At 60.6% G+C, this 14,967-nt stretch overlaps 2 protein-coding genes across 8 annotated transcripts; one reads left to right on the top strand and one right to left on the bottom strand.

Annotated features, from left to right (window-relative positions):
* The first annotated feature begins 1,779 nt into the window (after positions 1 to 1,779).
* GPX3 (glutathione peroxidase 3) lies at positions 1,780 to 3,726 on the top strand. The gene is made up of 5 exons (NM_001163232.3): positions 1,780 to 1,931; positions 2,522 to 2,675; positions 2,771 to 2,888; positions 3,089 to 3,188; positions 3,270 to 3,726. The coding sequence occupies exons 1-5, from the start codon at positions 1,851 to 1,853 to the stop codon at positions 3,474 to 3,476; spliced, it is 660 nt and encodes a 219-aa protein (NP_001156704.1). The 5' UTR covers positions 1,780 to 1,850; the 3' UTR covers positions 3,477 to 3,726.
* A 134-nt stretch (positions 3,727 to 3,860) lies between these two features.
* On the bottom strand, positions 3,861 to 14,644 carry TNIP1 (TNFAIP3 interacting protein 1). Of its 7 annotated transcripts, none has more exons than XM_004944944.4 (18): positions 14,574 to 14,644; positions 9,940 to 10,110; positions 9,167 to 9,289; positions 8,987 to 9,066; positions 8,826 to 8,894; positions 7,861 to 8,052; positions 7,568 to 7,662; positions 7,398 to 7,479; positions 7,113 to 7,205; positions 6,939 to 7,004; positions 6,686 to 6,817; positions 6,484 to 6,612; positions 6,217 to 6,339; positions 5,932 to 6,057; positions 5,515 to 5,595; positions 5,213 to 5,407; positions 5,035 to 5,125; positions 3,861 to 4,765 (listed from the first exon to the last, which is right to left on the bottom strand). In XM_004944944.4, the coding sequence occupies exons 2-18, from the start codon at positions 10,079 to 10,081 to the stop codon at positions 4,740 to 4,742; spliced, it is 1,845 nt and encodes a 614-aa protein (XP_004945001.2). In that variant the 5' UTR covers positions 10,082 to 10,110; positions 14,574 to 14,644; the 3' UTR covers positions 3,861 to 4,739. The 7 variants fall into 7 exon arrangements, with proteins under 7 accessions (XP_004945001.2, XP_040503113.1, XP_046756408.1 ...); XM_040647179.2 differs by having other exon boundaries at positions 7,113 to 7,202; XM_046900452.1 differs by having other exon boundaries at positions 7,861 to 8,007.
* Positions 14,645 to 14,967: the final 323 nt, after the last annotated feature.

The following is a 14,967-nucleotide window of genomic DNA, read 5'->3' as shown; positions in this document are numbered from 1 at the left end:
AGGGAGGCTGATGGGCGGTCAGCCCGTCCCACACTCCCCTTGTTGGGATGGGGGATGCTGCTCCAACCTTGGCACGGATTGGGGTGACATGCAGGGTCCCACCAAACTCAGCCGTGGGGATCCATCGACCTCAGCTTGTTGAATCCTTCCCTGTGCTTCGGCGCTCTCCCTGGGGAGGCTGGCCTGGTGTCAGGAGCCAAGGAACAATTTATTTTTGTTTTGGTTTAGGAAAAAAGAAGGTGGTTCAGGAGCAGGTCAGCCCTTCCCCGCGTGCGGAGGCGATTTAGGGACGTGTGGAAGGGACGCGTCCTCTGCTGCCGCACAGCCCCAACCAAGTCCTTGTGCACAGCTGGAAACCCACCAGAGCCCCACAGCAGCAATTAGGGGATAAATACAAGGATGATGGGAAATAGGAGGGAGGGAGTGCACCTCCAGCAGCCCCGCTGCTGTATCCAGAGCGTCCCCTGCCACGGGGGACTAGAGAAGGGCTAAGCCACCTCTCCACATGCTTAGAGCTTTGGGGAACACTGTGATTGAGGAATCAATCCCCACAGAGGGACCTGTGGGGACACTGCCCCATGGCCAGGCTGTGGAGTCTCCTCCATTCCATTGTGCAGGGGGCAGACCCTGAGCCAGCTGTCCCCTGCTGCAGGCGTGACCTATCTGCTCTGTTCCTAGGACCAGAGGTTCACTGCTCTGAACCCTGTTTCCCCAGTTAAGTAATCCCAGCTGTGTTCCATCAGTCTGTGGCACCTTCCTGTCACTGACCCCAAGCACACCCTGGCGCCCTTTCAGAGCCTGCAGCACCATCCCAGGACATCGTGTCCCTGCCATGGGATGGGGATTGCTCCCCTGAGCCCACAGCACCGCTGCCCTTCCCTTTTGCTGCTCTGGGTTTGGGAGGAAGCCCTGCTCTGCCAGCGCTGCTCTGTAGCAAAGTTAAACTCCAGCATTGGTGCCGGTGAGCAGATACTCACTGTGTCCCAGGGCTGACCCGCTGCCACACTTTGTCCCAGGTCAGTGAACCCCTGACCACAGCCTCCCCCCAGCTTCCCCAGACCGGTTCATCAGGCCATTTGGAGGGATTTAAGGGAATTTACACCTCATCACAGATATTTCCCTTGGAGCCAGCCCAGGGTAAATGTTTGCATTCCCTGAGCATGCAAGAAGGACCCTGGAAATTCCTGTCCCTGAGGATAAGGGGATAAGGGACCGCAGGGTCCTTCCCTCAGCTGGTGACTGCAGCATCACAGCGGGGGCACTGTGGGGTCACCCCATAGAGCCCAACCAAACTCCTGAAGGATGCTGATGGAGTGCTTTGGTCCCTGCACTCCCCCGTCCCTACCCAGGGATGGCAGCAGGGTGTCACCTTGCCCAGGTGCTCCTTGCCAGGGTGGGGCTTTTAAATCCCATTGAATTAACCAGGATTTTAATCCCCAGGTGCTCATATTGCAGCCTGCGGGCCACACACGGCTGCCAAGTAGAGGTGGCACTGCCAAGAGTCCCCAGCACCCCCCCCACCCCAACATGAAAAAATAAAAGAAAGAAATAAGAAAACAAACACTAACACCTCCCAATAAACCAAAACACAATAAATCAAAATAAAGGGAAGAAAAAAAAAAAAAACCCGAAAAACCTCGGAGCCCCGCCGGCTGCGCAGTGCCCGCCCCAGGGCGCACATACGGTTAACGACACGGCCCCCCGCGCCCCCCCCCGCCGGAGCTTGGCCCGGCCCCGCGGCCCCGCCGCTATTTCCCCGGCGCCGGGCCGGGTGCGAGCAGAAGTCGGTGAGCCCGAACCGCTCCGTGCCGCCGTCCCGGGGGTCCCCGCACCCCCCGCTCGCCCCCGATATGGGGTGCCGAGCCGCCTGCGTGCTGGCCGTGCTGCTGGCCGGGCTCGTCCCGCTGGGGCAGGGCCAGGAGAGGGAGAAGGTAAGGGGTGGGGGGCCGTGGGGGGGTGCGTGGGGCAGTGCCGAGGAGGGGGGGGCGGGATGCAGAGCGTTGTGCCCCCACTGTGCTGGCCGGGCTGGGCGGTGTTCCCAGCGCTGGGTGCGCGAAGGGCGGCAGGATACGGCCCCTGGGCGGCGGAGCTCCCCTTGACCGTCCCCTGCCAGCTCCCAAAATAGCCCCCTACGGTGCCGGGCACCGCGGTGGGCACGGCCGCCCGCTCCCCCCGTTAACCCCCGCACCGCGCGGCTCCGATCGCGGCCGTCCTTCGGTCACCGCGACGCGTCCGTCCCGCGGCGCCGCGTCCCCGGGGGGGGCGTTCTCGTCCCCGCTGTGGCACGCCCGGCTGTTGGCTGCCCTCTCGCCTTCCCGAGGCTCTGCAGAGGGGGTAAACATCCCCGCCGCTGCAGCAGCCGCTCCCGTCGGATGGGTCTGTACGCATCCGCACGTGTGCGCGCACCTCCGTACGGCGCCCACCCTGCTGCCGTGACGCGTCCCCCGTGTCCTACGTGGTGGCCAACGCTGCCGTGGCACAGTGACAGCCCCCAGCCGGCCCCACAGCCCACTCCCCATAGGTGAAATGCTACGACTCCGTGCGGGGCACCATCTACGACTACGGGGCGCTGACCATCGATGGGGACGAGTACATCCCCTTCAGAAAGTACGCGGGGAAGATGGTGCTCTTTGTCAACGTGGCCACGTACTGAGGGCTCACCCTGCAGTACCTCGGTAAGGTCCCCATACCTGTCCTGCCCTGGGGATGGGGTGACGCCGATGCAAAGGGCCCGGGTTCCCCTAACCTATCCTTGGCTCTTTGCCTGCAGAACTGAATGCACTACAAAATGAGCTGGGGCCCTATGGACTTGTCGTCCTGGGCTTCCCCTCCAACCAATTTGGGAAGCAGGAGCCTGGCCAGAACTCCGAGATCCTCCCTGCACTGAAGTGAGTACTGGGGATGAGAAAGGTGGGGCACGGAACGGCTGTGGCAACGTGGGAGGGTCCATCCCCCGCTGGGGGATGAGGTTTTGGGGTCCTCTGCCCAACTTGGAGATGAGATTTTAGTGTCCCCTGTCCATCCTGGGGATGAAGTCTGGGGTTCCCGCGTGTCACATCTCCGTCTGCTGTCCCCTTGTCCCCCACAGGTACGTGCGGCCAGGAGGTGGCTTCGTCCCCAACTTCCAGCTCTTCCAGAAAGGGGATGTGAACGGGGCCAAGGAGCAGAAGGTCTACAGCTTCCTGAAGGTGGGTGCTGTGCCAAGGGTGGGGAGCAGCACCCCGATTTTGGGGGCCACGCAGCACTGACGCGTCCCTTCCTCTTTGCAGAACTCCTGCCCTCCGGTGGCAGAGGAGTTCGGCAACCCCAAGAACCTCTTCTGGGAGCCGCTGAGGAACCACGACATCAAATGGAACTTTGAGAAGTTCCTGGTGGGCACTGACGGGGTGCCCGTCATGCGTTGGTACCACCGCGCCAACATCGCCACTGTCAAGAACGACATCATTGCCTACATGCGGCAGCAGCGGGGCCAGTAGCCCCCCAGCTCACCCCCCCTGCAACCCCCGACCCGGCCCTGGGGAGCAGAGGATGACATCTCCATGAAGGCCTGGCCTGAAAGCCCCCACCATGGGGTGGGCTCGGCCCGATCCCGCCCAGGCGCGGTGCAGCCCTTTGGTGCATTCAGGCTGCCCGCGCTGCGCAGGGATGTGCTCCTCTCCCAGCCCCGGGGGCCGACCCCCAGTGCTCCAACCCCACAGCAATGCCAAATAAAGGCTCTGCAACCGCGCTGCTCTGCTTGGCGCTTGTCACCTCCAGGGGGTGGGATGCTTTATGGGATGGGGTCAGCGCTTCTCAAGGGGATGACAACAGCCCCCCCTCCCCCCCCCCCCCCCCCCCAGCCAGAGTGGAGTGTCTCCAGCTGGAAATCTCTGTGTGTTTATTAATTACAGCACACACACATTTATCACTATGGCTCTGAGTGCTGCAGGCTGAGCCCAGCCTCCTCCTGGCCGCCCTCACGCTGGGTCACTGAGCAGGGCGAGCGCTCGGGTTTCAGTCCAGAGCACAGAAGGGAAAAATAACAAGCAGCAGCCAGGCAGGAGGAGCGCTGCCGAGCAGCACCTAGAAACAAGCACAGCTGCTGCTGGCGTGCACATGACACCGACGGTTGTATTTTTTCCCCTCCAGCTTTGTTTTCCTGGAGCAGGATTGGCTCCAGGGAGCGGGGAATGCGTGGGGCTGAGCCCAGGGCTGGGCAGGGCTCAGATAAATGAATGTTGACCGCTTGCGCAGCGAGTGGGTTCATGTTTTGCTCTGGACACGTGGCTACATCTGAATAAATCTGGGCAAACAGTCTGAGACAGCTCCCACCTCGAGTCCTGCACCGAGGCTCTTCCGGCGACAACACGCTTTTAGAATGAAAACAGATTCAGTTCCAGTCCTTAAATAAATACATCACCAAGCACCCTCAGTGTGGAATCCATCTGGCCACGGGTGCTCCCAGCGCCAGGAGGGGACTGCTGGCAGAGATGCTCCAGGAACAGAGGGAGCGCGGCTCCTTTTCCTGGCTCAAGATCCCAATCCCAATCCTTCGGGTGGGAGGAGGTGGCCATGCCATCCGCAGTCCCTCTGCCACCACTGCGGCCTCTCCGGCCCCAGGCGTGCATCCACCGTGTGCAGGCACAGTGGGCAATCAGCTGGAGGAAGGTCTTAGCTCTACGTACACGGGCACACACACACATCCTGCTTCTCTTCTGCCATCAGCTCCCATCACAGCACAGCGATGCTGCTCCTTGGCATCATGGCAGCGCAGGACCTGCCTGGTCTGGGACACAAGAGACACAGCGTGGTGTCAGCACCGCTCCTCAGCCACCAATCTGGCTGTGTGACATGGGGGCAGAAGGCTGGGACATGCTGCAGGGCCCCAGGGGGATGTGGTGCAGGACAGCAGGGGGATGCCACCATCAAGGTCCAGCCTCCACCACCCATTCCCACTCCCCCTTATGGCACAGGATGCCCAAACCTATGGGATCTGAAGGGAACCCCTCCAGCTAACCTGTCCCATCCCTGCCAAGGCGCTGAGCTCAGCCTTACCCAAGTCCTTGGGGACAGGTTTCACCCCGGGCACTGCTGTGGCATTCTGGCTGCGGGTCATAGCACAGGGAGGGCGCCAGGGGTATTCCGGCTGGAAGAGATGGGAATGGGATCGATGAAAGACTGTGCACGTGCATCACAAGCCCCAGACCTGCTCTGTGCTCCCTGTTGTGCTCACTGGGGGATAATGGTGGAAGTTCTGTCCCGGCGTGTGCTCGCCCTGCAGTGCTGGTGGGTAGCGGATCTGCTGCCATTCGTCGTAGCCATGGTACATGGGGTGAGGCACGGGGGGGCTGTACTGGTACTGGTACATGGGGCACGCGGGGCCCAGTGGTCCTGGCACTGGGTCAGGGTGCAGCCTCTCCCCAGAAGCCTGTGAGGGGTCGGGAGAGATGCTGTGAGCCTGGGGACAGCCCAGGGCAGTCCCAGCTCCTCTCCCGTGCCAGCCCCTCCACCAGGAAGTGCTTTTCCCCATCCCACCTGTTTGTGCTGTTTCAGCATCTTCTTCAGCTTCTCCTTCTCCTCCTTCTCTCTCTGGCAGTCATCCTTGGAGGCACGCAGCTGGGGGTGAGGAGGGGTTAGTGCAGAGCATGGGGCAAGGGATGCTGCCGTGCCCCAGTCAGACTCACAGGAAAAATGGAGGGGGCAGAGAGGAGATCCCTAAACCTCTCCCCATGGGCACAGCCAGGCTGGGGAGATCTCTGTGCCAGGCAGGATGGGAGGGCAGTGCCACCCACCTAATAAACTCCAGCCCCTGCATTAGGCTCTGGCAGGGATAAGCAGCAGCAAAACCACTGCTCTGTCCCCTCTGTCCCTCCTCATCCCCTGCTCTGAGGTGTGTGACAGGGCTGTAACGAGCATCTCCAACTCATCCATGAAGGGTGCAGTGCTGCTCACCTGGTTGTTGGACACGGCCAGCTGCTTCTGCAGCTTCTCCAGCTGCTGTTTCAGCTCCTCCTTCTCCTCGTTCATCCTCTCCCTGTCACTCCGCTCCCGCTGGAAGTCCTCCTCGAAGATTTTCACCTGGTGGAAGACAGAGCACTGGGTGTATTTGGTCACTGTGTTATGAACCCCAACCACAGCAGCTGTGCCAAGTCCTGGGCACACATTGTGCCATCACAGTCCCTCTGGTGGACCACAGGACGCTCTGCTCTGCTCTCCCTCCCACCCCTCTGGCCCTACCTGCTGCTTGAGCAGCTCATTCTGAGTCAGCAGTTCTTGTGGAGGAACCTTCCCGGCTGGCTCCAGAGTGCCAGCAAAGATGGGTGGAGGGGAGGCCTGGACATTCAGGGCCTCCTCCAGTGCCTGGAGAAGGAGAGGAGTGTGAGTCAGACTGGGTGACATCTCAGGGGTTGCATCCTTGGAGAGCCGATGGGAACGGGGTGGGCATCGTTCGATGCTGTCACCCTGAAGCAAAACAGTGACAGGGACCATTCTGCAGCTTCCTACCTTGTTCAGCCGCTGGATCTCCTTCTCCTGGTACTCCCTCTGTCTGGTGACCGGCGCCAGCTGCTCCTGCAGGAAACGCATCCTCTGCTGCAGGTCCCGCACCTCCATTCCCAGCCGGTCCTTCTCCGCCTGCAGGGATGGGGTCAGCCAGGGAAGGGCGATGGGTTTGGCAGCTGCCCACTGCTCTCCCCAGGGGACTCGCCTCTTCTGTTTCGATCCGGGATTTGGCCAGCAGCAGCTTGCGGTCAAAATCCCTCTGCTTCTGCTCCCTCTCTGACTCCAGCTCAGTCAGTGCCCGCCGTGCCTCGGCCAGCTCCTGGTGTAGGTCTGTCATCTGCCAGCAGGGAATGGGGATATTGGGATGGTCCCAAGCCCCTTCCCTACATTGGGTGTCATCTGAGCATCCCCTGTGCCCAGCAGATGTGTGCAACCTGGGCACAGCCCCCAAGCCCTACCTTCTGTTCATACTTCTGCTTCATGGCTCGAAAGTGCTGGTCCCACTGCTTGTTCACCTCCAGCAGCTGTGGGTACAGAGTGCTGTTTGCAGGAGCCCACCCTGTGCCCCCACAGCCCAAATCCTGCTCCTCCTATGGGCTGTGTCTCAGTCTCAGCCTCATTCTCATCCTCACCTCCCGGCGCTGGTGCTCCAGGATCTTCACCTTCTTCTCCTTGGCCTCCAGCTCTCCTCTGCCCGCTGCCTTCTCCACCACCACCCCGCTCTGCTGCAAGTGCACACAGAGGGACCTCAAGGCTTTTGCAAGCCATTTTCCTCTCCATCATCAACCTCACCCCTCAACACCCTGAGGAGTTGCACCAATCCCACTGGGACAAACTGCAGAGAGCTAAGATGAAGCCATGGGGATATCTGTCTGCCCCCTGCCCAGCCCTGCCTGAGGTCCATGCTCTCCCCACACCTGCTGCTGCTCAGCTGCCTCTCTCTTCGCACTCTCCTGGTTGCTAAGGGTCACCATCCTCCGCAGCTCCTGGTTCTCACACCTGTGGGCAGAGACCCCTGGGGTCAGTGGGGAGAAACCCCCAGGGTGCCCCATCCCATCACCCACCCCCCCATCCTGGTTGCCCTCACCTGAGCTTCTCCAGCGCTTGGTTTCTCTGCTCCAAGTCCCTCTCCAGCTTGGTTCGCAGCTCCTTGTTCTCTGTGTGCAGCGTCTCGCACAGCGTCTGCAAGGTGAACGACGGCAGTGTGAGGATCCCCCAGCACCCAGCTTTTCCTGGGGCTGCCACCCCTAGACTCCCCCCGGATGCCCACCAGGCACAAAAACCTCCGTCATTCCCATCTGCAGGCGGGTGCCCAACTCCACAGAATAAAAAAACAAGAGGGAAAAAAAGTGGAAAAACAAACATCCACGCCTCACCCACCTGCAGGAAGGACGTCCTCTGCTCGTTCTTGTGCACCTTGGAGGCCAGGCGCTTCAGCTCGGAGGCCATGTAGCCCATGCGCACAAAGACCTGGTCCTTGCTGGCCTCGCGGGCGCAGCCGCTCAGTGTGCTCTCCAGCTGCTGCAGCTGCGGCAGAAGGTTGGCATCCTCATGGGGCAGCGGCTCCAGCTCCTGCACGAAGCTCTGCATCACCCCCTGCTCGGGGTGCCTGCTCCTTCCCCTCATCCTCCCGCGTGGCTCTGTGTGTCCCCGGCACACCGTGGGATTTAATGCTGCCCTGGGGAGCGTGCACTGGGCACACCCTGCAGCGTCACGGCACATCCCCACCTACGCACAGGGGGTGTCCCCAATGGGCTCGTCCTCCTTTTTTGTGGCACCACCTAGGAGACCTGTGGCAGCGCTGGCACAACACAGCCTGACCCGGCTGACTCTGCGCTGTGAACACGTTGGCACACCTTCACTGCAGCACTCCCAGCCCCACTGACTCATCCCTGCCCTCGGGAACTCCCCGGGCATCCCCTCCTGTCACAGCCTGTCCCCGTGCCCTGTGCTCAGGGATAAGTGCCCTGAAACTGCCCCAGGAGGGTGTGCTGCAGGGCATGGCCCTGGGATGGCACGGTGAGGCAGGGTATGGCTGTGATGCTGGAGTCACCGTCCCTGCCTTCGTCCCTTCCAGAGCACAGAACTGCAGTAGATGGAGGTGACAGCGCCAGCCAAGGGGACATTCAGCAAACAGCACACACTGTGCTTGGGTTGGGGCAGGCCCTGCCAGCAGTGGTGCACAGCGCTGGTCTTCCCACTGGCTCTGGAGCATCTGGCTCATTGGGCTGCCACTGTCACTGTCACAGCACTCAGACACACTGAGGTTCTCCTTGCCCCTGAGCCCACTGTGCACCACAAGCCTTGGGCCACGCAGTTCCTCCTGCCCACATCCCAGCACTCACCGCTCTGCCACTGTCCTGGGGACAGCCCTGTGCTTCCGCAGCCACCACCTCGAACTCTGACGAGGAGCCCTGCAATGGGAGCAGCGTGGCCAGCTCCAGCTGGGAGCAGCACAGCCTCCGATGCATCCCCCCTTCTGCTCAGCCCCACTTTCACCACTCACACTCGGGGATTTCTGTGTTCCTGTGTCCGGCTGGGCGCTTCCTGGGGCGGCCAGGGCAGAGCTGTGCTCGGGGCCGGCGGCTGAAGGAGGAGAGAATGGGCACATGTCAGACCTCCTTCACACCCTCTGCCTTGCCCCGAGCTCAGGTTCCCCCCCGCTCAGTGAGCTCCCATCTCCAACCTCCAGTTTCCACCAGCTCCTCCAATGCGGACGATGCTATCAGCATCTTGTTGTCCTTCACGAGGTCCTCCGCCTTCTGTCGCAGCTTGGATGCCTCCACCTGGGACTCCTCCAGCAGCTCTCCTGGGGGGCAGCAGAAGGATGTTCACCGAGGGCACTACCCCAAGGATGCTCCCCCCTACCCACACTGCCCACACTGCTGCAGCCCCAGCCATCAGAACCAATCCCCCTACTTGGGTACAAGGTCCGTTTTTACCCAACAACTTCTCCTCCTGACCAAATCCTGGGGCCAAGCTGTCTTTGTGGCTCACAACCACAGGTTCCTCATACTGATGCAGGGAGGATTAGTTCCAGGAGGTGGAACAGCAGCACTGCATTTTTACACCTCCCACACAAGAGCCCACTTTAAGCCTGGGTAATGTACAGTCAAGGCTGCAAGCCTCAGGGCAGCAAACAGCGTGAGCCCCAAGCAAGGACATGGCAGTCACGGGGATCAGGAGGGAGGTGGAAATTCAGCTGCTGAAGCAGAAGGGCTCGAAAGCAGAAGCTGGGTCACAGGACTGAAAACAAAATATGGGGTGGGTGGGAGAAGGGGGACAAAGAGGAAAAAGGGGGTGGCGCAACTGCAAAACACCCCAGGAGCTTAGAAAGGCCTCAGTCCCTCCACATCCCATGGTAAAAAGGCCCACGGATGAAGCACAGGATGCAAAGCTGAGGCTGCCCAGAAACCAAACCCCATGCTGCGGGTCTGGCATCCACCGTGCAGTGATTACCGATAGATTTGATCCCCTGCATCCTCTCCTTCAGCCGGGCGTTCTCCTCTATCAGCCGCTCGAATGCCGTGGATCCATTCTCCTCCGTGCCCCCGCCGGGGTCGTAGATGCGGTAGGGTCCCCTCCCTTCCATGGCCGCCATTCAGCCGCCCACCTCCCAGCTTGGCATCCCTGCAAGGAACAGCATGTCCACCTTCCTGCCCCGGCTGCCACCGCAGTCCCCACTGCAGCACCGCACCAGGCGAAGGCACCGCGCTCTGCACGCCCCGCTCGCTCCTGCCCTGTGCGAGTGACAGCACCGGGGTGACTCAGGGCCACGAGAGCTGTCACACGTGGTGGCGTTGCTGGCGGTCCTCGTGCCGTGTGGATCACAGCTCAGCAGACACGGGGGTCCCCACGCGGCCCCAACCGCCTGCATCGCTGCAGGGACGGAGGCCCCAGCGGATGCCGCAGCTCGGGGCGTTGCATGGATGCAGCAGGGTGCTGCTAGTCAAGGAAAACATCGGAGGTTGGGCTTTTGTTTTCCTGCAGGAAGCTTTTTCCTGCCGGGTTTGCAAGTGGTTGAAGTGATGGAGCCTTACAGTGAAGTCACAGTTTCCATCTATCAGCAGGGCAAACAAACAATGAACCAAAGCAACACACAGAGCCTGACAACATCGTACTGGAAAGCCCCTCAGACAGAGGTTTCCGCAAACAACTGTCACCAAAACAGAGGGAGATGAGAAAAAAAAACCAAACCAAATCCTTCCACTCTGCTCCCAAGCGTGTTGAAAATGAAAGGCTGTGTACTGTGTGGGTGTCCCAGTCACACTCCTTGCATTCGTGGCAGTGGGAGCAGTTTCCCAGCCCAGGTGTTGCCCTTACCCTGTGGGTAAGGGCAGCCAGAAGGGCACTGAGCAGCTGTGCCCAGCCAAGGGGGAATGGAAGCTCCTGGGGGGCATTTTTGAAGAAGAAGCCCTGACTTCAGACAGTGCCCGTATCACATGCCATCTGGGCAGGTCACAGGGGGTGGTGACTGCCCAGATGCAGAGGGGACATTCCAGGTGACAGCTGCCACCTGGCAGCATCCACAGCAGGAGCAGCAATTAGCGCTCACCTTGTCAGGAGGCAATTATCATCCAGCACATCTGACAGCCGTGGCATGTCCCCTGCAGGGAGATGGCACAGCAGGTGCCTCACTCACCTGGGCAGCATGCAGGATGGGGACAGCAGCACACACAGGCTGGGGACCTGGAGCTGTCTGGTCACCATGTGCTGCTCCAGGTGCAAGCGTGGGGCTTTCAGAGTAGCCGGCCAGCATCGTGCTCCTGCAGCCAGCACCTCACTGAGCACACACACCATGTCCCCCTCCCTCCCGTCCCCTGCTCTGACCCTGTACACAAGGGGATGTGACACGAAGCATCCCAACAAGCACTAAATCCAGCTATGGCCAAGCACACAAACCAAAGCCTCCAGCCTCTGCTCATCCCCAGTTCCCACAATTCTGTCATGGATTTCCCTACCCAAGGGCCATCCCAAAGACTGCAATGGCTACCTCAAAACTACAGCTGTATAGACTTGCAATGAAGATCCCACATTTCACTCAAAACAGAGGAGGGGAGAGAATAAAATAGACGTGTCAACAGCCAACCCAAGCAAGCTGTTGTGTTTCGGGTAGGTTGGATGTTTTGTTCTTTATCAAACCACTGAGGTCTTTCCATGACTCCTTGCTGGCCATGGGATGCTCACCAGGAGGGAAGCAGAAAGCCCTCTGGCAGAGGTGCCAGGAGGTGCAGGCAGAGGCTGTGAGACACTGAGATCACCACTGTGGTTTTGGTGCCTGCGGGCAGGCTGTGGGTGCATTTGGAGTGGTGAATTTTGGTGACAGCTCAGCAGAAGGAGAGAATGACAGAGTGGGTTGTCAGGGAGACTGCCAGGTGTTTATGTAGCTTGGGAGTGAGGCAGCACCGAAGCCACGGGCTGGTTGAGGTGCTGCAAGGCCCCCATGTAATGGAAGAGGACACAAAGCATGCCGCCACTGTGATGTCCCAGTGCTCAGGAGGATGCTGGCTTGCATCCCCATCCCCGCAGCAAAGCAAGGCTTGCTGCAGCAGCATCTTGGTGCTGCCTGCTCTGTTCCTCTCCCCGGAGCCTGGAGGCTGTCACACACGGCTGTATCACGGCTGTCACCACGCATGGAAGCCAGCAAGGCTCAGCGCTGCCATCCTCGCTGCTCTGCACAGCACTGGGGCAAAGCACACTGCTCCTATGCAATCAGCGCCAGCAGCAGAAGGCTGCAAAGCTGTGCTACCAAAGTTCCCCCCCGGCACCCGGAGCGAAGGGATTGTTGTTCCCAAAGCACTGAGATCTGCAGTGCTACAAGAGATGGTTCGGCTGCCTCCACCCACGGTGTTTTGCAGCAGCTGTTGGCAGGCAGCAGCCCACAGCCCCGTGCCAAACGGATCGGGCCAAAAGGGCATCTCGCAGAGCCAGGAAGGATGGCAAAGGATGCCAACCCTCCCCTCCTTTGATTGCACACCTCGCGGAGCCACACAGACGGCTCCCAAGGGCACACCTTGCTGGAACCTTCCTGCCTCCAGAATGTGCCCTGTGCTCAAGGTCTGCTCTCAGCTGTCCGTAAACAAACACGCACTTTGGCAGGGCGCGTGGCAGCACAGCGCTGCCTCTTTGCCCAGGAGAGTGGAAGCAGCGAGCTATGGGGGGGCAAAGCTGCGGCTGCTGTGCCGTGAGGTGCAAAGTGTGCACACCACAAATCCGGAATGGGGGTACGCACGGCACGGCACAGCACCCCAGCGCAGCACGGCACCTGCTCACGGCCCAGCCCCCAAAGGCCCACATCAGCGAGCAGAGCCGTGGGGTGTGGGAAACCCCGGCGTTGTGCAACCGAGCGGCGGGGCGGGGTGCGCTCCGCGATGGGGCAACGCGCGGCACGCAGCCACGCCGAGCCCGGAGCCCACGGCCCGCCGGGCTGTCAGCAACGGCAACGTCCTGAACGGACACTCTCGGGAACGCGGAGCGCCGAGGAGCAGCACAGCACCGCTCCGCCCCGAGGGGAAACCGAGGCACGGCGTCACCGCGCGACAGACGCGCTGTAAGACGTTCACCCCGACGGCGAGCAGCGCGACAGCCCCGGCGATGTCAGCGCCGCACGCAGCGACGGCGGCCCCGTTTCGGAGGAAGTCGGTTCAGCGTCCCGGCAGAGGACAGCCGTGCCCCTCCGGGATCGCCTCCCCGTCCAACCCAACACCCCCCCGCTCCTCCCCGAGCCGCTATGAGCCCACCTGCAGCCGCGGGGCTCCCGGCACCGCTCCGCTGCGCTCCGCCGCCAATACGGGAGGAAGAAACGGCGCAGCAGCGCTGGGCCCGCCCCCGGGAAATTCCCAGCATGACGGACAGGAGCCGCAGCCAATCGGAGCGGGCGGTGCGGGTTATAATGAGGACGGGTGGGACGGCTGGGTGTAATGGCGGACGTTGGGGGGTGCGCGTGGTGTGGGCTGCGTGCGCTGCTCGTCATCGCTCTTGGGGGCTCCGAGGGGTGCTGGGTCCCGGCCTTCCTCCATCTGAGAGGGTTCTCTGTGAGAGGAGAGGCAGGCCCGAGGCTCTCGGCCCTTCAGCTGTCTTGCAGAGAGACAAAATGGCTTCTCGCTGCCTTCCTGAAGGCTGGTGCAGGCCTCTGCTGCGGGCCGGGGAGGAGCTGGGGAAGGGGCTCTGCCGCAGAGCCGGGCCTTCCCCTCAGCGTGAGGCCCACCCTGTCCTTCCTCAGCCAGGCCAGGGAGAATTCCCCACTGAGTCTAATTACAGAGGAGTGATTACAGCCCTCCGGCTGCAGCAGCGATTACCAGCAGCGCCGTCTCCGTGCTGCTGCTTTGTGTGTCGCCTGCTTGCTAACAGCAACATCAGCCGGAGGAGCAGGAACCGCAGGGAACGCCTCTTGGCTTCAGCAGTTCTCTGGGACTTGCCAAGTCGCCACCAGGTTCTCTGTCCTGGTTTTGTCGTGAGGGAGGTGTTAGGTATTCAATAAACAAAGGAGCTGCTGTAAGCAGGCGTCCTCCTTCTGGAGGGGCCTGCTGTGCTCCTGGGGTGGCTTTCACTTGGAGCTGTTTTCCAGCTGTCCCAATCCTGGCTTCCTAGGCTCTATGCCGTTCCATTGTTTCCTGGCAATTTGAGGTTTTGGGGCACTGCCTGGGTTATAAAAAGTAAAAGAAAACAAATTCTGTTCCCACCCAATTCAATGCCCTGCTTGTTTTCCTCTCTGAGCAGGACATTGCCCTTGAAGCCTGGCTGGGTTATGGTTATGCTGGTGTGCTGTGTGGGTGTGCCGTGTCCAAGGTCTCATCAGGGGATGGGGTGAAGAGCCGAGCAAGCGACGTTTCCCTTTTTCTCCATCACATTCCTTGTTTTCCTCCAGAGACGCAGAACTGTTCTGTGAACCCTCAGAAAACCTGGCTTCTGCACTAAGCGTAATCCCACAGACCCAGAAAGCATCTTGTTGATAAAACAGTGTCCCAGCCTGTAACAAATAGCCAAACCCTCCTCTATTTCTCTGAAAGCAGAGGAGGTGGCACAGCTCCAAGCTGACAACTGAGAGCTGCCTGCCTTCCACTCCTTCCCGAGAAAAGCATCCTGCTACTCACCTGGTTGGGCTCGGGGAGGGAGAGCCTGTCTGTCTGGGTGCTCGGTCCTGGGTGCTGTGATCCCCGACTGCAGGAAGGCTGGCTCAGCTGAGTTTACTTTTAGGCATGGAGAAGGGGAATTCCCCATGATGGAGGCCCCAGACAGCCTCTGGGTGGTTTTGATAGGCAGCCAGGCAGCACTTAAAGGGCTCTCCTGCGCCATTCCTTCCACACTGAGGGGCCGCTGAGCAGTGTCAGGTATTAGTCAGCAAAAGGGGGGTGTCGTGGGGACTGTGATTCACTTTGAGACTACTAAAGAAACTGATTACCTCACTGTCATCATTTGATTTCTGAGCGATTTCAGCAGGTTTGCAAACAGTGGGTACTTCTCCCCAGGGAGCCTGCTGCATCTCGT

Source organism: Gallus gallus, chromosome 13 (genome assembly GCF_016699485.2).
Source record: "Gallus gallus isolate bGalGal1 chromosome 13, bGalGal1.mat.broiler.GRCg7b, whole genome shotgun sequence".
NCBI classification, from domain to species: Eukaryota; Metazoa; Chordata; class Aves; order Galliformes; family Phasianidae; genus Gallus; species Gallus gallus.
This window is presented reverse-complemented; position numbering and strand designations above follow the sequence as displayed.